Source organism: Maylandia zebra, linkage group LG14 (genome assembly GCF_041146795.1).
Source record: "Maylandia zebra isolate NMK-2024a linkage group LG14, Mzebra_GT3a, whole genome shotgun sequence".
Taxonomy (NCBI): Eukaryota; Metazoa; Chordata; class Actinopteri; order Cichliformes; family Cichlidae; genus Maylandia; species Maylandia zebra.
The window spans coordinates 12,504,667-12,528,489 of record NC_135180.1 but is presented as its reverse complement, the minus strand read 5'-3'; the positions used below and the strand labels follow the sequence as shown (position 1 = coordinate 12,528,489).

The following is a 23,823-nucleotide window of genomic DNA, read 5'->3' as shown; positions in this document are numbered from 1 at the left end:
TCCGTGTGAGTTCATTACACACTAACCTCTTCAGCACTAAAGAAACAGCAAACTGCATGTGATTCATATCTTTAAAATTGGTTGTGTGCAGCAGGGGAGACGCTGCCGTGCCCTGCTGATTTGGATTTTTTTTTGCCCTGCAGTAAAGGGGCAGACGAGGGGCGGTGCTGACACTCCTCCTCTCCCTGTAATCCTCCAGCTGTGAATAACCTCCGTCAGTCCTCACAGTAATGGAGAAGTCTTGGGATCACTTGAGTGTCCTCGGATAGTAAATTTAATCATGGAGGTTGTGAAGGGAGCAGGGCGCTGACTGCGGTTCTCCCCGCGATGAGCCGCCGAGCTCCGGGCCTGTGTGAGCGGGGCGTTAGGAGACTCTGGTTCCTGGCTGTAACGGCGCTCATCACCGCTCAGACTACCGCAGGATCACCGCTGCTCCTGGACCCGGAGGTACTGCTGTCAAAACTCATTTCACAGAGACTCAAAGACCTCTGTTACAAACATTTCTGGTAAGCAGGCGAATTAAAGTGACCCACATTTAAAACTACGCTGTGGGCACTGCGAAGTTATCCTACCGGGGAAATAGTTTTATCGGCTTTACACCGAAACTTTGACACAGTGAATTTATTTGGTGGTTATAATAAAATAACATTAACAGCTCACAGCAGTAATCAAATAAGATGATTTTACAGTTGTTTCAGACCAAAAGGTACATGTCTGTCTAAACGTATTTCTGTAAAAACATTAAATATTCGTAATGGCTGTTTTGTTTTTCATTTACAACCAACAATTTAAAACGCAACTCCCTGCTGTCTCTATAATAGCGCTTTCCTGTTTTGTCGCCATTATAAAATGTGCAAACTTTTTAATAACGGGAATTATTACAGCTGGACAATGTTGTTATAGTTAACTAAAAATGGACGTAAAAAGCTGTCAAAATTATATTTTAACTTTAGTATTTAAGTTGGTGAAATGTATTAACATGCCTGATGAGGCTTTGATGTCTACAGTGCTGTACCATACTGCAACTTAAGATCTATACCGATATAGATCCAATACCATGTAAAACAGTCCCAGTATTGCCGATAACATACATTTAACCTAGATTATGAACCGAGAACAAAGATTTCGAGTCGTTGCGGGGTTTTCTTATAGCTGTACTGATTTTCCCCCAAATCTTGCATCTTGGCATGTGCCCTCCATACAACAATAGTTTAAAAAGACTAAAGCTAACAATTAAACTAAAAAAAAAACTAAGCTGAAATGAGCAACCCCACTCAAAACAGATTTAAAAACAAAGAGTCTTTATATATCCTATATTCATTCAGGAAAGGTTACACGTACTGTGATGTAATGTTAAAGTCTACTGCATAAAGACAAGGAGATCGGACCCATTCATAAAGAAAGATAAACGAGTTTCGCCTCTCTGTGGTTCAGACTGCACCGCTCTAATCTGACAGCTCCCTTTGCTGGCTGTCCAAAGACTACACGCTTTCCTCATCTGGTTTCACCAGCTATGCTTTCATTCTTACATTAAACAAAGCCCTGTGGCATTTTCAGAAACATTATTATTATTATTATTTTGTTGTTGCACATTCCTGTTGCTGAAACGCATCTGTCATCTCCTCAGTTTTAATTTCCGCCCCGTCACATCTGTAATCGCACTCTGAGCGGTGCCTGCTGCTGTTGTCTGAACATGAAGGGGCTGTAATATTAAACTATGAACCAGCCTCACAGAATAATGCAACACCTGTTGGCGTGTACCCTGTGGGTTCATGTTAAAGCACTTTATAGGTATTACACCGGAGCTTTCCGTGACTTGCATGTTTACATGGAATTCTTGCAAAATTATAACTTGGGAGTTTCAGGGGCCCCCGGGGGGCTTCTTTGTCTTATGGGTGGTCTGCGCACTCATAACCATGTACATGGTAAAATAATGCAGAAGTCTTGCAAACTCATGGGGATGTGTGGTTACTACGCTATGTTCTTATTAGAAATATGTCGTGTGACAGCACTGGTTTTTGAAAACAGTAGCATTTTGTAATAATGTCACACCATTAAGCATTAGTAAGGTATTAGTAAGTGCTTAATTAATTATTTGTATGTCATTACTCCTCTTTAGTATGTCGTTTTTAAAAACACGTATGGTTATCCATCTGTCCACTGTCACACCTTGTACAGCTATCACTGCTAGTAAAAATCATAGTCATAACCATCACTATTTTTGTTCTGCTGCTTCTCTTGGAGTTTAATTATTAACAGGTACGACTTCCGTTGTAGGACTTTCTGGAAAAGTATGGCTACCTCCATCATGACTACCACATCCACAACGCGGCTGAGGTACAGTCTGCAGTCCGGTAGGTCCATTTGCACACATTTCTACCTCTAGGCATTGCGTGTTCATCACAGGGAGGGGTGAGCTCGGTGTGGTACAAGCCTCAGGGCTGAACGTCTGTGCAGGGCAGTAAAACACACCCTCATCTCCGCATTGGGAAACCTCTCCTGAACCCTCCCTGAACCATCCAGGAATTTCAGGAACCTCGCCCTCTGGCCCGTCTGCTCACTGTACTATAATGGGAACTGATTAAAACTCCTTCATCTTGGACTGAATGATGTGTTCGTAAACTCTGTGCAGTTTTTATGTATCTAAATGCTCATCTCTACTCAATGTATGCAGGCTCTGGTATATAAAGGACATAAAGGTTGGGGATAAGGCTACATTTTTGATGTTATCAGCCTTAACAGCTCTTCTGCTTTCCATCCATTGATGTGGGAAACCTAGCTTCATGATGCTGATGTACTTTTGAGTTATATGTATCTGTAACTCGCCTGAATCCAGGAACAGTCCAAGTGCCTGGCTGAAAGCTCTCGTGCAAATCTTTAATAGCTCCTCTCAGAAACACAGAAGTGCATCAGATCATTAAATCTCTATGCAGCAAAGATCTATCACCTTTTGCAGCCCTTTTGGCTCACACACTAGAGAGACTCTAAGTGTTTTGTCTCTCTCTGTCTCTCCGCAGAGAATTCCAGTGGTTGTCCCGTCTGCCCATCACAGGCAAACTTGACAGCGCCACCCTGCTGCGGATGGCAGAGCCTCGCTGTGGGGTGTCGGACGAGGGCAGCCAGCAGATCTGGGCTCAGAGAGTGAACTTCATCTTTACTGGACAGAGACCGCCGCAGCAGCTACGCAGGAGACGCTCCACTGCAGAAGGTATAGTTTTACTTAATTTATATGCGTGCATGTGCAAAGTGAGCCTGACTGACATGAGAGCCAGTGTTTCATTCCCTGCCTTTTTATGTAGCGCCTTTGTTTGCCCCATTGTGGTCTGAAAGAACCAACAGTTAACTGGGAGGGTCCGCCGTCATAAACTGAAGCACTAAATAGAGTTGAGCGTTGTAATTAAAGCTGGTGGAGTGTCTGATGGTGCACACGTCAGCCCTGAGTGATTCTTATTATTTAGTTACACAAGCCCATGTGTCTTTCATGTCATGTTTGCTGGGTAAAAACTTCAACTTTAGTCTCCACTTTGTCTTTAGTTACTGGGATTATGCTTCTCTCTCTCATCTCCTAAAGTCCTTCACATCTCACTATGTGTTCTTCAGTTTAGATAAAGGTTTGGGGGAATGGGCTCGTCCAAACACATATACCCCTGCAACCTCACTTCCAGTTTCTCCTAGAGGTAAATCTGTTCCATCCAAACCTACATACCAAAATCTAAAAACCAGAGGATTAAAAGAGGTTCGCCTTTCCAGTCTTTCAGTGTTTTATGTTGTTAGAATATCCTTGATGGGAACAAGAGAAGGAGACACTGAACATAGCACAACTTTGCTGATACCGATACTTTTAATGTAATTGTATTCAAGGCGTACCCTTTCATTACCAAAAAAGATTTAACACAATTTAATTGGCTACATACTGAATTTGAAACTATGAACTTACATTCTAGAAACAATGCATTGATCCTTCTCTAGTATTGATCGGATACTAATAATTGCATTGGTACTGACACTATCGATATTTAAATCAATATTTGAATTGATCCGCCCACTAATCTTGAAGTTGCTGCCATCCAGGGCCGCTCTACAGATTTCGATGAGACCTGTAAACGCCCTTTTTTGTACGTCTTCGTGTTTTTCGTTCTCGCTGTCTCTCCTCAGTGCTGTTCGTCACATCTCCTTTGTGAATGAACAGCAGCAGCAGGCCGACGACAGCACCAGAAGCCCCAGCAATGTTTCCCACTCCCTCTCTCTGTGCTTGTGCCTCCAGCCTCATGATGTGTGAAGCCTCTGCATTCCTCAGTGTCACTGACGAGGTTGGCTAATGTTCGGGGCGGCGGCTGATGTTTGCCGCTGCCTCTTCGTGTCAGTACCTGACACGTTCCCTCTGGTACACACATCCATAACTGACTGACTGGATCATGTTGTTTGCCACCTATCTCAGTGGCCAGCTGCTTGTATGGATCTGAGCCTGCTCTTTAAGAACCCAGACTTGTCTCATATGACAGTGTTATTAAACAGGCGGCAGATACTTTTACACCCTCGGGTCAAACCTCTTACTGATCTGGCTTCATGCATCCACTGATGTATTGTAGCAATAATAGCTTAATTGTGAATAACGGCGTTCTGCTCGTGCGGTGCCACCACCTCTAACTCAAACATTATGCCGCTTTATGCGATAGAAACGGCAGATATGTTTCTGCTTGCAGCTTCACGAGTGTTTGCTCAAGGAGGTTTGTGTTTGGATCAGACTCTTGGTCTGAACAGAGTCCTGTGAAAACATGCGTGTAGTAATAATGAGGCCTCAGGTATGTACAGTGTTGGCTGGCAGTTGTTCCACTTTAACACGGAGAGTAATATCTCAACATGTACTCAACACATGGCAGGAAATACTGTACAGAGACATCTGTGGCTGCAGATAAGCCCAAAAATGTTGGTGATCTCTTTTGATCAATAATGTGACCTAAAGTTTTTACCTACCCTGTTTAATAGTTCAAGTCTGGCATTTTTTATATCCTTGTTTATTTATGTGTAACTTTGCTGATCCTCCGTTTTTTCCTCCCTCCTTCTGGTTACGTGTGTTGGATGGATTGCAGCTATGGTCATAAGTTTACATGCGCTCATCGTGAGCATGAATGTCATGGTAACTGAGGTCTTTTAAGGATTTCTCTGAACTGTTGAATGATTGTACATCTTTAATAAGTTACATAGGTTTTAACTTCTAACAGAATCAGCTTTTAAACTTAGTCCACAAACTTTCAAATACCAGCTTTGGGGAGGCCATTCCAAAAGCTCAGTGTTAGCTCAGTGATCCACACAAAATTGTGATCATTTTCATGTTTGTGTCCATGTTTCAACCATCCAGCTGATTTGAGGTGATGTTGAAGAATTTGGAGGAAATCCTCCTCTTTCATTATTCCATTCACTTTATGCAATGTACCAGCACGACTTGCAGCAAAACAGCCCCCGAGCACGGGGCTACCACCACCATGCTTGACAGCACGTATAGTTTTTGTAGGTTTGAAAGCCTCCAAACATAAATCTTGTCAATCTGGCCAAATAGCTTGAAGGGAGGAGCTTCTTTCTTCATTGGCACCCTCTCACTCCACGGTGATGAAAAACTCGCTTCTCTGTGGACAGTGATGCCGGTGTTCCTGCAGTTTCCAGTTCATATCAGGCTTGAGGCTTACCATTCTGTGAAGCAGGCGATCCATGACTTAAAGCTAACCCTTAATGCTGTTTGAGCTGTTTGACCTTGACAGCTGACTGTGGCTGCTAAACGAAGCCGTGCGACTGCAGCAGCGTGGGTGAGTCAGACGAGCTGCCTGCTCGTTCACTCTCACCTGTGGTGTGATGTGATTTTTGTTTATCAGCTTCTGAGCTTCCTGGAAACTGAAAACAGACCTTGACTTGTGGTTGTTCCCACTGATATTTACAGAACTGACTTTCCACCAGCTTGTCTAAGATAAGCTATTTAAGTGCATGACGTGTGTGTGTATTTTTCTGAGGTGTGCCTCCGTGGATCCATGCCATGAAGTGTAGACGCTTAAACAATGAATGGGCATTTTTGCACATTTTTGGTAACTATTTCAATAATTTCATTTTTAAATAATTAGATCGAAGTTTTCAGTTCAGTCAAAGATTCACTGATTCCAGCAAACAGTTGGTTTCTTTTGCAAAGTTCCCTATTTTCATATGCATGAATGGCTTTATAGGTATCTGAGGCCCGAGAGAGACCCACAAACAAGCAGCAGGTGAAGGTGTCTGCAATAAGGCCTGGCAGAGCATCTCAAGAGAGGGAGTACGGTATCATCCAATTAGAGCACTTTAGCTTACCTGTGGCTCCCAGGATATTTAAAACAAGCCTTCAGCTTTCAGGCCCCTCTTCTGTGGAGCCAGCTCCCAGTTTGGATTCAGGAGACAGACACTATCTCTACTTTTAAGATTAAGCTTAAAAGTTTCTTTTTGATAATATTTATAGTTAGGCCTGGATCCAGTGACCCCGAATCCTCTCCTGATTATGCTGCCTGGGCTTCTTCTTCACTCACTTCCTTTCACTCTCTGACTCCTGTTAAAAGGGAGTTTTTCCTCCTCACTGTCGCCAAGTGCTTGCTCATAGGAGGTGTAGTCTGAGTATTGGGGGTTTCTCTCTTTCATTGTAGAGTCCTAAAGCACACTGAGGAAACTATTGTCCTTATTTGATGTAAATAAAACTGAATTGAAACAAATTTTGGATTTTAGACCACGGCCTGGACAAAATAACCCATGAGACGTGAATGAAATCTTGTACATCGCGTCGGGTCTTTTTTGGCCTCGCCCGTTGGCTTTGTTGTCAGCGGCATCTCTTGCCTGCATTTGTCGCACAGCCTTCTTAACACCAGCAACAAACAGAATCTCCCCGAACCTCCACAACCAATAACTTTAGCTATCAGATGATCTAAGTCACTTCCTAATGTCTGTGATAGCACGGCCTCCCCTACACTGCCGCTATAGAGGGCATCATAATTGCTTCCATAAGGGAAGTCTTGGAATGTCTTGTGTGTATCGGACTTCCTGGCTTCTCTGCCGTCCTCTGGGACCTCTTACTCCGCGGCGGTCTGAGATGGAGAGTAGGCGCCTGAGCTCTGCTGAGAATACACATCTACACACATGATGCGGTAACAGGCCTAATGTGTGCAGTTCATCTTGGAATGAGAGGTGGAGCAGGGATGGGAACATGTTTGAGTATCTCACAGTCTCAAATCATACTAATCAGACTTCTAGAGGATTGCAGCAAATGATCACTTTATTTTGAATCAGATTTTTTTTGTGGTGTTTGAGCCTCCATGTGCTTCCACTCTTACAGCGTCATATCTGTGTAAACTGTTGCAACAAAAAGGACAAGCATGAAGTTCTTATAAGAGTCAAGCTGCTGCCGAAGCACAACTTCTGTTTGTGTGTTTACTCACACAGCTTACACACTGATGTCACTGCCAAAACCATGTCTTAATGGCTCCAGATTTCCAGATATTTTCCAGTCTCCAGGGTGCTGTTGCGGTCTCTCGGCCATTCACAGTATGCAGAACATGCTTCTCGTATATTTCTCCCATATTCTGTTTGCAATGCGTTATTTAAACAAGCACAAATGGCATCAAAAGCACTCAGAGTCTGTCCTCCGTTGTAGCGGCCTCAGGCAGCGTGAGGCTTTAAGACGGAGCAGTAGTGTGTAACGTGAGCAAACCTCCCGCTCACATTTGGCCGTCTTTTAAAAAAATATTTTGACAACTTTGGAAAATAAGTTTGATTTATGTGGACGCTTAAGCGTCAGCTCTCCAAGTATGTGTAAATCAGCCGAGCCCCGAAGTGAAGACTGAATGGAGAAGAATCACTTCTTGCAAGGTTTAAGTGTCAATTCGTCGCCCAGGTGTGCAAAGTTTATTTCAGTCCAGTGTTCTTGTTTTGGCTAAAACCCCTTTGACAAAATCAGCGTTGAGGCTCATTTGAGCAAAGTCTGTGCAGTTTCATAAAGCTCTCATTTAAAAGTGCTCTATAAGTCAGCGACAGCCTCTCCAGCTGCCTCTTTCTGAAGGTTCATATTATCTGCTGATTGTTTCCTGCAGGCAGTCCCTTTTTGTCTGTTAGGGCTGTTGAGCTGCTTGTGTGTGTCTGCTTTGTCTCCAGACTCTTTTACTGTGTGATCCTGTGTATGTGTGCGAACAAATTTGAGTCTTGTAAATTAATGAAAGGCTGAGCATGAATCCCCCATTCCTTCGATCCACGAACAAATGATGTGACTGTGAAGTTTGCGACACGTGTAATTATAACTAAGCCAAGAAACTACAGACACATGGTGAAGTAAACTGTTTGGTGAAGCATGCAGTCAGAGTGCGTGTTAGTTTACCCAGCTGGAAGCTTGCATGGTTAACATCCTATCATTCTGGCTCAGTTGGCTGGATTTGTCACAGTTGAGGATGGGATATCAGGCATTCAGAACTATAAAACAATTCAATTCAATTCAATCACCCCAATAAAGCATATCCCTCTAAGACTGCCGGTTTACTTGTGGTTGCTAGAGGATTTAAAAGTAGAATGGGAGGCAGAGCCTTCAGCTTTCAGGCCTCTTTCAGTCCCAGTTTGGGTTCAGGAGACACATACCCTTTCTACTTTCAATATTAGACTTAAAACTTTCCTTGAGGTGACCCTCATTAAGGTGTAAATCCACAGATACATCAATGGCTTATAATAAGGACACAATAGTAATAATTTAACAATTTCCAATGGGATTAGCTCTCTAAAAGTTCAACTAGTTTAAAATAGCAGACTATCCAGCAAATATGGAAAGAAAGAAAACAGCCACATTAGTCGAATGAAACAAATCAGGGATTGTTTTGACATCTTATAAAGACGGTCAATTCTCTTTGAAAAGATAATTTAGTTTAACATATATGAGAAAATCAGCATGACTGAGCACTTTTTATGCTCTTATTCTCGTTTAGTTAGCATCTTTACCCATGTACCTGTCTGAGGGCTAACTGTGTTATTGAGTTTTAGCCAGTATTACTTTTTATATTCTTTGATAATTGCTTTAAACTAAGCCTTGCTCCGAATAACACTGCTGGCTGTTTTTTGGTTGGAGCTCATCTGCTGATGCACCGGCTGATATGAACCAGACTGGGAGTTTCATAGTGTCTCATTTCTGCTTCTCTCTGTCTGGCCGTTCTCCAGTTGACAAGTGGTACAAGCGCCACCTGACCTACCAGATCGTGAACTGGCCTCAGCACCTGTCGCTGGGCTCTGTCCGGCTGGCTGTGCGTGCTGCCTTCCAGCTGTGGAGCAACGTGTCGGGCCTGGTCTTCCAGGAGGTCCCTGGTGGACCTGCAGACATCCGGCTGGCCTTTTATGAAGGAGACCACAACGACGGGGCCAGCAACGCTTTTGACGGACCAGGTCAGGGTCACAACACATCGATCTATTTCATCTTCATTTATATTTACAAGGACTTGTTTAAGAAGAAAAGATATTTAACTTCCTTAAATTCTCCTTACACGTACTGGCAGATTAATTTCATTAGTTAGGTGTGAATAGTAATGAGATTACTGGGAATATTTGGGCTTAAGTCCCACAAAATCACAAGTTTACATTTAAGTAGAACATGTAAACTCATTAAGATCCTTTGATCTGACTCAGCAAATTAGAAAATTCAGAAATATTAGAATTTCTGAATTTAAAGAGCACTTTAATGCAACTTTTTTCTCTACGCTGTGTGTTATTTGTAACCTGAAAGCTCCCAGTCTCAAAATGGAAAGAACGGCTGTTCAGAGTCTTTAACGACCTCTTTAATACATGAAGCAGCACCATCCTGCAAGTCCTCAAGTCCTTTTTCTCATTCAGGGGGAACTCTGGCTCACGCCTTCCTGCCTCGCCGAGGCGAAGCCCACTTCGACATGGCGGAGAGGTGGACGCTAAACGGGCACAAGGGCCACAACCTTTTTATGGTGACCGCCCACGAGATCGGACACACTCTGGGCCTGGAGCACTCCCCCGTTCGTCACGCTCTGATGTCGCCGTACTACAGGAAGCTCGGCCGCGGGCTGGTTCTGAGCTGGGACGACATTATTGCCGTGCAGCAGCTGTACGGTGAGAACATGGTGCTTGGTTTATGGTAACAATTTAAAATGTTAAATAAGTTTAAACTTAGTTGCATCCCTTTACATAAAACTAACACAGCATTTCATAAAGAGAAAATCATACCAACAGTCAGACATGGTGGTGGTAGTGTGATGATCTGGGGATGCTTTGATGAACTGTGCATGCACAGTCTGATTGTCTGTTCTATTGCCCTCCAAATTGGGAGCTGTAGCACCGAGCTGTGAAAAAGGCCAGCAGGCCACTACAGCTCCAAACACTGACGGTGACTGAGTAGAGCAGCAAAGCCAAAACTTAATTTCTTACATTTCTTGTTTGCAGTCACTCGAAGTTTCTGCGTGTTCTTGGCAAAAGAAATATGCACAACACATCACAATCTAATCTTGAGTTTATCTTTAGCAGCAGGAGGAGTTTGTTCAGCCTGACAGCCTCTTAGCTGCTGCTGTGGGAGTGTTTATAGGGAGGGCAGCGGAGGTGGTGTGAGTGTCAAAACAACACACTCAGCAGCCTGTTTGTGTATTATTATTATTATTATTAGCATTGCAGTTATGCACACTGTATTTACCTGCTGTGATAGATTACTGTTGTGGTTGTGCAATGTGGGAGCATCACCCTGGACTTCTTGAATGACGGCTATAAGAGTTTCTGTTTACTGCAAGTTTGTTGTCCCTCCTGGCATGTGTGAGGCAGGTTTCCACATGTGCCGCTCTGCACACTTCTTTTATTGCTTGTTTTGGGGGGTTTTCTGCTGCTGCTTGGAAAATGATTTCTCCACAACAGCTGCGCAACAATACGTCTTAAACCATTTTTGCATTGCCAGCAGCTCTTTAGCCGTGACTGTGTGACGTTTTGAAGATGCATGAGGAGCTTCCTGCGCTCTGGCCCGGCCTCTCAGGTGTACGGCAGCTGCACAGAGAAACAAGACACTGTGCAGGAATGCTTGCGTGGCTGCAGGACAAGCACACAGCTCTGAACCTGAGATCAGCAGAAGTTTGCAGGCAGACCACGTCCAGCTGCCTCTCCTTTTATTTAATAAGTGAGGAGTTCCATCTGCTCTGCCTCTGAAATATTCTGTCTTCACCATCCTAAAGTGGCCCTTCACTCCCGCTGTGTCGGCCGAACAGAGAGACACACATCTTTATTTCAGTTACATTCAGGACCTAAAGCAATTTGACCATAGATTGAATTAAATGGCAGCAATTATAGCAGATAATTACCTTTAGTTGGTCGTTAAGCTGTATGTGCTTTTGTTTTTAGGGAAACTTGAACTTTGGGTGGCCACTTATCAGCAGACCTTACACAAAGACCTCAAGACAACTCTCCAATAGCTTTTTTTTTTTTTTGCTTCAGGGAAAATTACCCAGGATTCCTTAACGGGCACTCAATTGAAGCTTGGTCTGCTTTTTCTCCTTTATTCCTATCAACCTGTGGCAGTAATATGTGCACACTGCAGCTGCTCCCACGTAAACGTCAAGCGACTTCAAAACTGACAAGACTGCTGATGCTCGGAAAATGTTACATCTGCTTAAACATATAAGCTTTAAGGAGAATATGTGAATGTGAGTGTGTGTGTGTGTGTGAATCATTCCTGGCACTGCAATCTGATAAGGAGCACATGTGAGCAGACTGGATATGTCAGAGAGCGAACATAGATTTGGTGTTTCTGCCTTTGAATACGGTGCCGTGTGCACTGTGACGGAGACATCAAAAACAACAACTTTGACTTGAAGTGGACTTTTTATGCTTTTCCTTCTTTGTTATATATACTGTTACAATGCTGGTTGCTCATATTAAATATAGCCAGTTTGAAATAATGAAGTCAACGCAAGCTTACTGGCTACTTTGTAAGATGCACCTGCTTAACCGCTTGTTAATGTAAATATCTAATCAGCCAACCACAAGGTAGTGGCTCAGTGCATTTAGACATGTAGATGTGTAAACTAAGGGAGCATCAGAATGAGGAAGAAAGATCATGAAAGTGTCTTAAATGGTCTGATTATTTTGAGCTGGTCTGCTGCTGACACTTTACAACACAAACATCTCAGTGGCGGAAAGGGCGTGTGGCCTTAAAGGGACAGCAGCTTGTAAAACAGTTACAGAAATATGTAACTAGTGCAGAATGTAATGCAATAACCTCAAACATGCTCCCGAATATGAAGCTCAGCAGTATAAAGTTAAATATTATTCACATCCAGGCCTATATGACATTAATTTTAGGATTTATAGCTTTAATATTTCAGTTTAGTTGCCACTTTGGTGCCATTTCATATCTAAATATCTCTTCCACTTCTGATGAATGTGGCAGAGTGCGAGGAGGGAGTTTGTGTGTTTGGATGAAGTCATCTCTGCTCCTACATGCTCACAATGAGCTTTTGGATATCACTGCGGTGTGCACAGTAGAGCTATCTTTCCTGCCTTCTTCCTCCTGTTCTTGGGTGTGCTGATTTTATCCATCTTCCTACAAAAATGTTTGTTGAGCTCCTTGCAAACAAAGTGGCTGTAATCACATCTGAAGCGCTATCATTTACTCTTCAGTTGAGCTCAATGTGTTGTGCCCCCCTCCTCCCCTTTTTTTCTCCTTTATTCTTTTCATGTGCGCACTGCGAGGGTACCCGGGCCAATAACAATAGGACGGCTCTGATTTTGGTAGTTAAAAAATGTTAAAGGTTCCAGCCCGTGCTCTATCTACAGTCTGTTGTTTATTTCCTGTGCACTGGAATGTCATCCATCAGTATACATCAACCCAGCCACATCCTGTAAAGGACAATTTAAATGTTAACATTCTCCAAGTCCTGTTTAAGAAGAAATCTCCACAGTTTGTGTTCCCATTCGTTCCTGATCTAATTTAGTAAACAGTTAAATTGCTGTTTGGGATGCATGAGAAATCGGACCGATCTGTAATGTAAAGTTTGTCCGGTCAGCCAACGAGAACAGTTAACAATAAACTCCAGCTCTTCCTCTTCATTGTTTTATGGCTTTGCTTCCTTTATTTTTTGTGCCTTTAGGTAAACCATTAGGCGATCGCCCGGTGAGGTTGCCGGGTCAGGTTTTGCACGCTGCGCTGCAGGAGTGGGAGTTCTCAGAGCTTCAAAGCAGACACGACACCCCGGGACAGCCTCTCTACTGCCAGGGCGTCTTTGATGCCATCACTATGGGTGAGGTCCGAATAAATGAAATCTTATCAGAAAACAACATTCAGCCACAACTCTTGTAGAAGAAGCTGAAGAACAATAATAAACCCTGTAGCAGGAACAGTGGATATTCCTGTTTTCATATTTATTTCTATAACAAAAGGACAAAGCTGCTGATAAATACTCGCTTTCCTGTATTTCAAAATCATTTTATAGTTAAGCAAAACAGGAAAGAAAGTTTAAGCCACCCATGTGTTCTCATGATACCTGAGAAAAGAGCGAGAACAGTGAGATGCTGTAATTTCCAGACTTTTAGCTTTGTTCAGGGCTCAGAAACTGTTCCCAGCATGCTCTGTGCAAGAATGAGAGACATATACACGTATATTCATCTCTTTTCCAGACCAAAATAAGACAGTGCTGGTGATTCGTGGCAGCGTATACTGGACTGTACCGGCTGAAGGGCGCGTAAGTGGCCCGCTGCCTCTCCGTCAGCGCTGGCCCGACCTCCCTCCGGCTATCGAGGCCACTGCCTTCTCTCCGCTGGACTCGAAGTGGTATTTTTTCAAAGGTACTGCCTCATTGAGCACATTAATGGGACTCACACCTCCTTTTTAAGGCATTTCCTAAACTGCTAGCCAACTTCACGCATCTGTTAAAACTCCCAAAATAGATCCTCTCGTGCCTTTTAAAATAGCAAAGTGCTGCTTAAAGGCTGAATACAGCAGTGAGGCTCCAGCTGCGGTTTTAATAGTCTTCTCTTTGTGCTAAAGGCTACAAAAATTTGTCTGAAGATAGTGCCAAAATGTTCCACTAAATGCCAAATACCTGACAAGACTGTCTTATCTGCCGAATGCAAACAGTTTTATGCAAAGCTCAGATGCTCTGCTGCATTATTAATCTCCATAAATCATAATCACAAATTTTTTAAATTAAGAAAACCGCCCAAAACACTTGTACATACTGTGTGTACTTTCTGTATTTAGTCAAAGTTATGCTTAGTTTTAAAGAACATATTGCGTTTCGGTAAAGTTATTTCATCTCTTAAAAAGCCCGGTGTCCTGAGTTTTTTGCTAAATGTCATCAGATGCTGTATTGTTTGTGCAGCACTGGTGAAATAGAGGTTTTATTTTATTCTACTCTTCGTGAGCATAAGGTTTGGTGTCATTTCAGTGTCTCTTGCCTCCTGCTGTGCAGGGAAGCGGATCTGGTGCTACACGGGCAGCACGCTTGACCCCGGCTTCCCCAGGAAGAGCAGCGAGCTAGGACTGCCTCGTCACCCTGACAGTGCCTTCTACTATGCTCCTCTGGGTCACATGGTCCTCTTCAAGGGCTCCCGTTACTCCGTACTCAACCTTAAAACCTTGCGTCAAGAGCCCTACTACCCACGCAAGCTGGCTGACTGGACTGGCGTGCCGCAGGGGACCAACGGGGTGCTGACCCGTCCAGATGGCCGCCTTTACTTCTTCAAAGAAAAGCGGTTCTGGAGGTTTGACCCAGTGAAGGTGCGAGTCACCAAAGAGGGCCACTGGGCCAAGGACCTGAGCTGGACCGGCTGCAGGAGTTCTCCTCAGAGCAACAACATCCTTTGACCAGCAGATGGCGCCGCAGGATTTAAAGTGCAATTTGTTGATGTATCGTAATACAGAGGAGCTACAGCTTCCCAGCACGTACAGTATTTACACTGCAGAGCGATTAGCATTATTGTGTATGGAAGTGTAATTACAGCCTCAACAGGACTGCACATCAGCAGCAGCAGCAGTGTTTAAATTATAATGCTTACTCTGGAATGTGATGTTCAATCCCTCCTGATTGCTAGGGGCCCCAAATCAATCATGACAGAGTGTGAGAGCAGTGCAGGTGAGTCATCAATGGCGATGAAGTTTCAGGATGTCAGTGGGCCAGTTTGAACTCTTGACCACATCTGAAGAGCCAGAAAATCATTTCAGAGACCCGATTGATTCGGAGCAGCGTCTAGCTGCGTGTCAGAGGTAAAATAGTAACATTTGACTATTTCCATATCATTGCATTTTTAGTATCGGCTGGTGTTTTGAGTGAGTGCACTTGTTTCCAAATGCAGCGGTCTGATTGGTCAGCTTTCTGTATTTGAATCAGATAAATCGAGCTTGAGCCTAAAAAAATAAATGCTGCAAATTTTTCCTGCTAAATTACACGGCCGGTGTGACCGGCTGCATCAAGAATGTTTTTAACGCACACAATCTGCATACAGATTTTGTGTGTTCTGTGTCTAAAGGCCGGTGTGTAAAGCAGCTGTAACTATCTGTGTTTCAACATTCAATGAAAGATGAAATTATGTCTGATCTGGATTTAAGAATTCAGCGTAGCAGTGTTATCAGCTGTGTGAATATGTCTGGGATACTTCAAGCATTCACTTCTCACCTCCTACTTCATCTGCCTGCCTGTATGTAAACACACACACACAGAGCTGTGAGGGCGCAACGACATAGCCATTTTATTATTCCAATCATTTATCTTTTAACCTACATCACTGAACATGTTTTACATACTACTTGCGTACAATACTCGCTTTCTTCCAGTTACAATTATTTCCAGTAAACAGTTAAATGCTCTGACATCTTCGAGCTCCCCAGCTTGCCTACGGAGAGCAGCCCAGCGGGAAAAACTCTGACCTTATAATGCACAAGTGAAAAAACCCAGACTCCAATTAATCTGTTAGGTTAAACCGAGAAAGCCTTTTCAAAGGAAAAAAAGATTAAAGAAAAATAAGTAAGAGACTAGTTTGACCTGAATAATTACATTTCTTATTCCGATTTCTTTTCCTCACTTAACATCTTTTGCCTTCAGAACAGCTGTAATGATCACAAACACTGTTTAAGTGATCATAAAAAATTCACTCAAGTTAACCTGTCCTTACTGTGACCTTTCAGTAATGAGCATTTCTGAGGTGTCAGGTCGACTAAAGGGAGATAATTCTTCATTGCTGTTATGTAGCCTGGTTTACTCCACTGCTTGTCCATTTTAACAAGAAAATTCTGGATCAATGATTATCTGAAGTTCCTTAAAACAAATGCTTTATATGCCACAAATCAGCTTTCTAATCACGACCAAGGGCAACATCAAAGACAGCCTTAACGCTGAGATCATCTTAATCTGTTCGAAGTTAATCAAAGAAAAAAAAAGTTGCCTAGCTGAGTGATGAGAAGAAGCCTAGTGTGCCTCACTTAAATACAAAACTGATTGCTATTCACTCGGCTACAACAGCTGCACAAATCATTAGCTGCACCTATGTATAAAACTAACTTAGACATTCATTGTATTACCTTTACCTGCGCTGTCTTGAAAAAACAAGACAAGTTAAACTAGTATCTGGATGTTACGTGTCAACTGCTGCAGTGCTCCGGTGTCCCTGTTATTTGTCTGTGATTATTACCACTGCTCGTGACATGGTGGTAGGAATTTAGATGAAGAACTCATCCAGCCGTTCCTCACAGTTCCTCACACGTGCCGGCTCAGCGGTAGTCCTGCTTTCTACCAGGGGCCTGTTGGAGGGGCTTTCCCTGGTCCTGCCTGCATCTGTTCCACCACCAGAGCCCCATGTCTCAGACGACCCCTGAAGGTGTGTGTGCGTTCCTTGCAAACAATCACTCAGCTCCTTGGCCAGCTCCTCGACAGCTGAAGCTCCAACTGTTGTGGGTCTCTGTGACTGGAGGGTCACCAAAAGGTCCAGAGAGGAGGAGCGAGTCATCGCTTTGACTGCCGGGTCTGGGCGAGGAGAGACAGCCGCTCCCGTGTCAACGTTGGTCTCCGGCTCCTCCTCGTCCTCTTCCAGAAGGAGATGGGAGAGAGAGTGGGTGATCGAGGGACGCAGCGGAGAGTCGGGGTGGTTGGAGGTTGAGAGTGGAGCAGGGCTGCTGCGCTGGGACGAGTAACAGGAGCTGCCAGGAGGAGTGCTACAGCAGCTTCCTGATCCCAGGCTCTCCGCTCCACCACTTCCTCCATAAAGATTTTCCAAGATGGGGTCGCTGCGCGGTCTCTGGGCTGGCAAAGAAACACCAAACAGAATTTAAAAATTAAAAATCGTACACTCAATGTACACAAACATGAAAACTATTTCTGCTTTGTGTTACTTTAAGCTGCCCCCGAAGTGTCTCAACCGTGACAGACCAATAAATACAATTTGATTTTATGACCAACTCTCTTGGAACATAAACGTGTGACAGATTCTATATTCAAGAACACAAACCCTCATCAGCTCTCTAACTGGCAATAAGCCTTAAAAAATATGAAGCTTTACATCATACATAAAACTCTCATAAATCTCGTGTTTCCCTCAGTCACTCAGTAAAACTGAAGGTTTTGAGCTCTCTTGCATAGACTCAATGCTCTTTACTCGTATCTAAGCTTGGCCATGCTGATGTGTGATGGCTCTAATCATGTTTTGTTTTTATTGTGAGAGGCCTCCTGCTGTAATGTTGTCTCTATCTTTATTCTTTTCACTTTGTGACATTTTTTTTTAAAGGGCTATACAAAAAAAAAAGTACTTACCTAAAAACTTTCTCCAAAAAAATATAACTATGTAACTTAACACTTTCTTTGAAAAAAAAAAATCTGAACTGCTTCAAATAACTGCTTAGAAAAGAGACCACATGGCCAGTATAATTACTGGTAAACTTTTCTACTGATATTCATCTCCAATAAAAAGACTTTGCACTGTGCTGGAGGAAACATTTAGTATTTGAGTCATTATACGTACAAATGCTTTCTAAGTCAAAATGATCATTTAATACAACGGCAATTAGAGAGCGCCAGGGAATCATTATGAACGGAGAAGTCTTTGGGAGAGCGCTCAGTGAAGAAGTAATTTGGAGATATTTCTCCCTGTCTGTCAAGCTCCAGGCGATAAATCTCCCACTGAAAGATTGAACATCGCAGCTTACCGTGCCTGTGCGTTTGCCCGGACAGAGGAGAGGTAAGGCTGCAGGGTGAAAGGCTGTGTCCCGAGCTGCTGAGTTGAATTCCTCGAGGAGGCATGCTCGAGCCAGTCAGGGGGAAAGCACAGGTCAGAGGTCGCTGAGGTTGTGCCGGGGTTTTCACCTGCAGCACAGGACGACAGAAGAAATGGGATTATAACGTATACCAGGACTACATCCAAACATAACTTTATGTTTCTACTGTTTATCTCTGTTAGAATACAGGATGTAAACTCCTGTTGGAAGCCCCAGCCCATCTACACCTGAACAGATGTTCATCTCCCACCATGACAAACAGCGCAATACAACAGTTGGTTCAGTTATATTTACACTATGTTATTAGTTTCATAAAATAACGTTCACAGACTTGCATATAATTTGCATTAGATCCAAATCCTTATCTCAAACATATAAAAATTTCCTGTTTCATAAATCACACATTAGTAGCACATGGAACAAAGGTCTGGCCAGTTTCCCAGCATTCTGTGAGGTAATTAGTGGTTAAATCTCCCACACTTCAGCGTGTTTACTCTTGCAATGCGAGGCTGCGTCAATCTGCCATTCACACAATCCTCACGTTTAACATAAAGAGCGAGATTGACTATGTTGAGTTAACCTGGGGTCAACCCTCCAAAGTATAAGACGGTGTACAAGAGAGGTGAAGAAGAGAGTGTAGGCAGGGTGGAGTGGGTGGAGATGAGTGTCAGGAGTGATCTGTGACAAAAGGATAGCAGCAAGGGTGAAAGGGAGGTTTACAAGATGGTAGTGAGGCCTGCTATGGTGTAAGGTTTGGAGAAGGTTGTACTAATAAAAAGACAGGAGGCAGAGCTGGAGGCTTCTCTTATGGAAGAGAAATGAGTACATTAGAGGAACTGGTAACAAAGAGCATTTTAGACAAAGTTAAAGGGGGAAGGCTGAGACAGTCTGGACAATGTGTAGAGGAGGAATAGTGGATATACTGGACAAAGGATGGTGAAGACAGAGCTGGCAGGCTGGAGGTAAAGAGGAAGACAACTGAAAAGATTCATAGGGATGCTAGGGGTGAGAAGGAGACGGTGGATCCCGTGTGTCGAGCCGTGAGGAAGCAGAAAGAAGAAGATAACCCGCAGTTACCTGAAAGAGAACCTTGTTGCCGTCGAGGTCTTCAGTCTGCCAGCGTGTAGCACTGATGGGGGTACACGGGTTTGGCAGCAGGGGAACCAGCTGGCCAATTTCTTCCACACTAAACTGTAGCACAGCAGAGCTGCATGGCTCCACCTGAACTCCTGGTGACAACTGCTTTAAAGCCAGCTGTAGGCAGAGCCCGGGCTCTGGATGCAGGGGAAATAAGGCAGGAGGAGACAGCAGGGGATAAGACACATTTTTAATATGACGTTTAAAAAAATTATTATTAAGAAATTTACAAAATTACAAAATTTGAAAGGAATAAATGTGTATGTAGTTTTAATTTGAGGAGTATAAAAACAATACTGCACAATCAAGAGCAAACACTCTAAAGCCTTACCCATATGCAGGGTGAACCAGCAGAATCCTGCCTTCTGCTCCTCTGCCTGTCGCTGCAGCACCGTCTCATAGAGCCGCACAGCATCCTCATAATTGTCATACGCACTGTACAGCGTCACACGTAGTATCTCACCCCCGCAGTGCACTGGTCGAACTCCCCACACCGGCATCCCCGCACCCAGGCTATAAAAGTCTCTGCTGGGCAGGAGGTAGGGCCGCAGCAGGGCATTGGAGGGCGAGCTGCTGGAAGTAATGTGGATCCCTCTGGTTCGGCTGCCACAACTCTCCGTGTGATGATAGTGCCAGGGAGGACGCTGGAAGAAGTCCAGCACTTTGAGGATTCGTTCCTCTCCGTAGGCCTCGTGCAGGAAGAAAGTGATGGCCAGAGACGGGTAGCCTGAAAGATGTCAACTTTTATTTTATTCATTCTAAGTGAAAACAGACATGGCTCTGGCAGGAGCTCATTGTGGGATGGCATGTTTACAACGGTTAAAGTGCAGCATTTGATGGGGGGGGGGATGTTGACCTCAATGGCAATCTTAAATTTCTTTAAATATTTCTCATTTTCACATATGGAAGTTATCATTATAGCTGAATAATACACCTCCAAAGTGTGTAATAAGGTATAATGTATGGTTGAAACGTCCGTGCCAAAGAAACAGCTGAGATCCAAGTATATGTACTGTTACTACATACTGTGCTGAAATGCAGGACTACACACTGAAAACCCAGAATCCTTACCAGCCACGGGGCAGAGGCGGGGGTAAGTTCTGAATGGTGAGGCCCTCTCCGACACGTGGAAGATGCGTAGGCTCGGGCAGAGCCAGCGCAGCAGGCGATCCAGGGTGTGTTGCAACAGCAGGGAGTCTCCGGGGTTAGCCAGCAGATGCAAGTGCATTAGCAGGAGCTGCTGCCGCCGCTGCTGTCTGACCCGCCTGCTCACGAGGTCGACTGATGTGACGCACAAAAAACACGAGGCACAGAGTGTACAAAGATATTTTAGACAAGGACATCATTAAACTAATTCAAAAATAAGTTTATCCCCCCAAAGGGAAGGAGTATTTATTCGGTTGGTTTGTTTGTCTGTCTACTATCCAGTTTTCATGATATCATTTAAAATTTTTGTGTGACGATAGAGATCATTTACTGCTCCATCTGATTACATTTTTTCAAGCCCACTGGACATAAATTTGGACTTTTAATCTTTTTAATTGTATCGTTTGTTTTACAACCTTTATAAATTCATGTTCAAGTAACAGATGAATAATACATTACAGAAAAAGTTCATATTCTTCTACTGCAGTAATGTCGTTTTTTATTGACAGTATGGCAGAGCCACAAATCCACACATGTAAAAAAACGGATTAAATTTTACTTATTTTTCATATATTAAGAAATCTGCGGGATTAAATATTTAGAGTCACTGGTCTGACCCACTTAAAATTAAATTGGGCTGTACTGCAGCCCACGAGGTAAGATGGTTTAGATTATTTGTGTTTTTGTCTTTATGAAGGTGCGAAAAGTAAGTTTGAGTGTTTTTTTCCCCTCTTTTTACTGTGTGAGTCTAGGATTACTTACTGCCAGACGACGACATCCTGCTGCAGTCTGATCTGAAAACAAAAAAGGCCACGAATTTAGTTTATTATTCATTCATATATTTGGGGAAACACAAAAAACTGTCTCCATCTTGTGGTGGTCGGTTTGGAAACGTTCCCTTTACTTTGGTCTCCATGACAACACTTTATCTGTTGTTAGCTAGCGTACAACTTAAAAGAATCACTAGAAAAAAACCGTAAAGATCACAGCAGCTGCCAAAAAGCCGATGTCGTAAAGTGCTAAAGGGTTAAATGAACGATAAAGTCATACTCTTCATAATTTAATGTCTGGAGCAAAAATAATTTCCATTGTGGCAACCGCTATAAAAAAGAAAAAGAAAAAAAAAGCGAAGCTGGTTAGCTGACGTTAGCCTCCGGAGCTAGCGCTGGGACCGTTGACTCACTCACTCGGCAGTATCAGCTCCGGAGTCCACGTTTTCATCGTCGGCTCTCTTCAACACCGCCGCTCGGCGCAACATGGTCCGGTCCACACTTTCACATCTGCGCCCATGCTCCGGCCAGTGAGTCTGAGCTGTGTTTACGGCAGACCACACTCGGGCTGAAAAGCATCCTGTTTGATTTCTTTCCGCAGGCTGCTCCCCCCTTCCAAAAAAATGGGACACTTGCTGGGACGCTGACGTCACATGGCACCCACACACCCTTAGTTTATCGTTTTAACTGTAAGGCTCGCTGGGTTTTTAAAAAAAGAAAAGAAAAGATAAAAAGGAGAGGTGGCCCGTTTGGAGTCTAGAAGGCTTGAGGGTGTACGTATGTTTGCGCAGAGCCCAAATCCCGGGCGAAAGGGACCAGCAGAGGTGGTGCTACTTTAAATCCAAAGCCGCCTCCTATAATAACAGAGCAGATGGCAAGCTCTAACAAAATGACAAGACAAAGGAGACGGTCCAGACGGCCTGGGCAGATTTAAAAGTGCAGGGGAGGCTCCAAAGACTAAGTTAAACACGTTGTTTGTTAAGACCTTCTTAAGACCATATGGAGAGCTTTAGAAAGGCACAGTTTGGACAATGTTATCAAGCAGTGCGAAGTGAAAAGCAGATAAAACCATCATTCAGTGAAAGACACAAGTTACACCAATATATTCAGAAGAAAACTAAACAAAAACACCAAAGCAACCCTGCAATCTTAACAAAGGTGTTAAATGTTGAATAACCAGGCATCGTGACATAATACAAGTATAACAAGAACATTCACTTGATTAATATCACCCTTTACTCGAATTTGGGCAGATATCCTAAATAGAAACGTTTCTAAAGCACAAAGTGCTGGGAAAACATTTTTAATATTTATTGTTGAACAGACTGGGGCTCTAATTCGAAGGCCAAGACTTGTGTTTTTGTCATTTACTGTTATTTCATTACTCATTGTATTTTCATTACTCAGTAGAAGTATTAAGAACGCCTTTCAGTACAAAATAATATTATTTAACACCAGTACAAGCCACGGACCTGAAATAACTATACTCTGTTATAACTTTAGAGTTTTCTACACTCACCAGACATGTTATTAGGGACACCTGTTCAACTGCTCAGATAACAGCCAATGGTATCTACTTAGTGAATTAAGGCATGTACACATGGTCAAGACGATCTGCTGAAGTTCAAACTGAGCATCAGAATTAGGAAAAAAACATTATTTAAGTGACTTTGAATGTGGCACAACTGTTACTGTCAAACAGGCTGGTCTGAGTATTTCAGAAACTGCTGATCTTCTGGGATTTTCCACACAGAAGTGTCTCTCGGGTTTACAGAGAATGGTCCAAAAAAAGAGCATTTTCCCCCAGTTCTCTGGGGGAAAATGCCTCGTTAGTGTCAGAGGAAAACGGCCAAACTGCTTTGAGCTGTTTGGAAGGTAAATGGTCTGGTTTTTATATACCACTTTTCTACTCTGAGTACTCGAACACCTCAAAGCAGATGGGCTACAGCAGCAGAAGACCACACTGGGATCCAGAGCTGTTGGTCAGAGGAGCCTCCATTTCTGCCTCAACATTTGGATGGTAGGGTCAGAATTTGGTGCAAACATTAAAAGCATGGATCCATTCTGCCCTGTATCAACGCTTCAGGCTGGTGTAATAGTGTAGTGGATATTTTCTTGGCACACTTTGGGCCCCTTAGTACCAACTGAACATTGTTTAAACAGCCTACCCGAGTATTGTTGCTGACCACCACCTTTGTGACCACAGTGCACCCATCTTCTCGGATAAAGCGCATCACAAATGATTTCTTCAACATGATAAGTTTACTGTACTCAAATTGCCTCCACAGTTGCCAGCCTCAATCCAATAGAGAGCACCTTTGGGACCAAAATCTCAGAGGAATGTTTCCACCACCTTGTTGAATCTGTGGCATGAAGAATCAAGGTAGTTTTGAAAGAAAAAGTGTTTTGACAGAAAATTATCCAAGCTGGCAAGCAGGGTGTAGCATAGCAAAGTGGCCAATGGCAGCTTCAGCTGAGTATTTTCTTACCAAAAAGTAAAGATAAACAGAAACACGTGAATTGGAAAATACTGTA

At 43.4% G+C, this 23,823-nt stretch overlaps 2 protein-coding genes across 4 annotated transcripts; one reads left to right on the top strand and one right to left on the bottom strand.

Annotated features, from left to right (window-relative positions):
- Window positions 1–75: 75 nt before the first annotated feature.
- On the top strand, window positions 76–17,954 carry mmp28 (matrix metallopeptidase 28). 2 transcript variants are annotated; one of them, XM_076892235.1, is made up of 8 exons: window positions 76–447; window positions 2,278–2,354; window positions 3,018–3,208; window positions 9,199–9,420; window positions 9,865–10,110; window positions 13,125–13,274; window positions 13,651–13,818; window positions 14,421–17,954. In XM_076892235.1, exons 1-8 carry the CDS (start codon window positions 328–330, stop codon window positions 14,837–14,839), a joined length of 1,593 nt encoding a protein of 530 aa, XP_076748350.1. In that variant the 5' UTR covers window positions 76–327; the 3' UTR covers window positions 14,840–17,954. The 2 variants fall into 2 exon arrangements, with proteins under 2 accessions (XP_076748350.1, XP_004561487.3); XM_004561430.6 differs by having other exon boundaries at window positions 136–447; window positions 14,445–17,954.
- fam124b (family with sequence similarity 124B) lies at window positions 15,697–22,674 on the bottom strand. Of its 2 annotated transcripts, none has more exons than XM_004561429.6 (7): window positions 21,702–22,674; window positions 21,281–21,312; window positions 20,444–20,653; window positions 19,704–20,099; window positions 19,313–19,509; window positions 18,167–18,323; window positions 15,697–17,267 (listed from the first exon to the last, which is right to left on the bottom strand). In XM_004561429.6, exons 1-7 carry the CDS (start codon window positions 21,737–21,739, stop codon window positions 16,687–16,689), a joined length of 1,611 nt encoding a protein of 536 aa, XP_004561486.2. In that variant the 5' UTR covers window positions 21,740–22,674; the 3' UTR covers window positions 15,697–16,686. The 2 variants fall into 2 exon arrangements, with proteins under 2 accessions (XP_004561486.2, XP_004561485.2); XM_004561428.6 differs by having other exon boundaries at window positions 21,706–22,671.
- Window positions 22,675–23,823: the final 1,149 nt, after the last annotated feature.

What these genes read in the sequence shown, in the direction of transcription:
- mmp28 (XM_076892235.1), top strand. Translation starts at nt 328, where the DNA reads ATGAGCCGCCGAGCTCCGGGCCTGTGTGAGCGGGGCGTTAGGAGACTC. An exon ending in GAGACGCTCCACTGCAGAAG is followed by an intron (nt 3,209 to 9,198) that starts GTATAGTTTTAC and finishes GCCGTTCTCCAG; the next exon opens with TTGACAAGTGGTACAAGCGC. An exon ending in TGCCGTGCAGCAGCTGTACG is followed by an intron (nt 10,111 to 13,124) that starts GTGAGAACATGG and finishes TTGTGCCTTTAG; the next exon opens with GTAAACCATTAGGCGATCGC.
- fam124b (XM_004561428.6), bottom strand. Translation starts at nt 21,776, where the DNA reads ATGTTGCGCCGAGCGGCGGTGTTGAAGAGAGCCGACGATGAAAACGTG. An exon ending in CAGGATGTCGTCGTCTGGCA is followed by an intron (nt 20,654 to 21,280) that starts GTAAGTAATCCT and finishes GCGTCACATCAG; the next exon opens with TCGACCTCGTGAGCAGGCGG. An exon ending in GCAACAAGGTTCTCTTTCAG is followed by an intron (nt 18,324 to 19,312) that starts GTAACTGCGGGT and finishes CCTGTGCTGCAG; the next exon opens with GTGAAAACCCCGGCACAACC.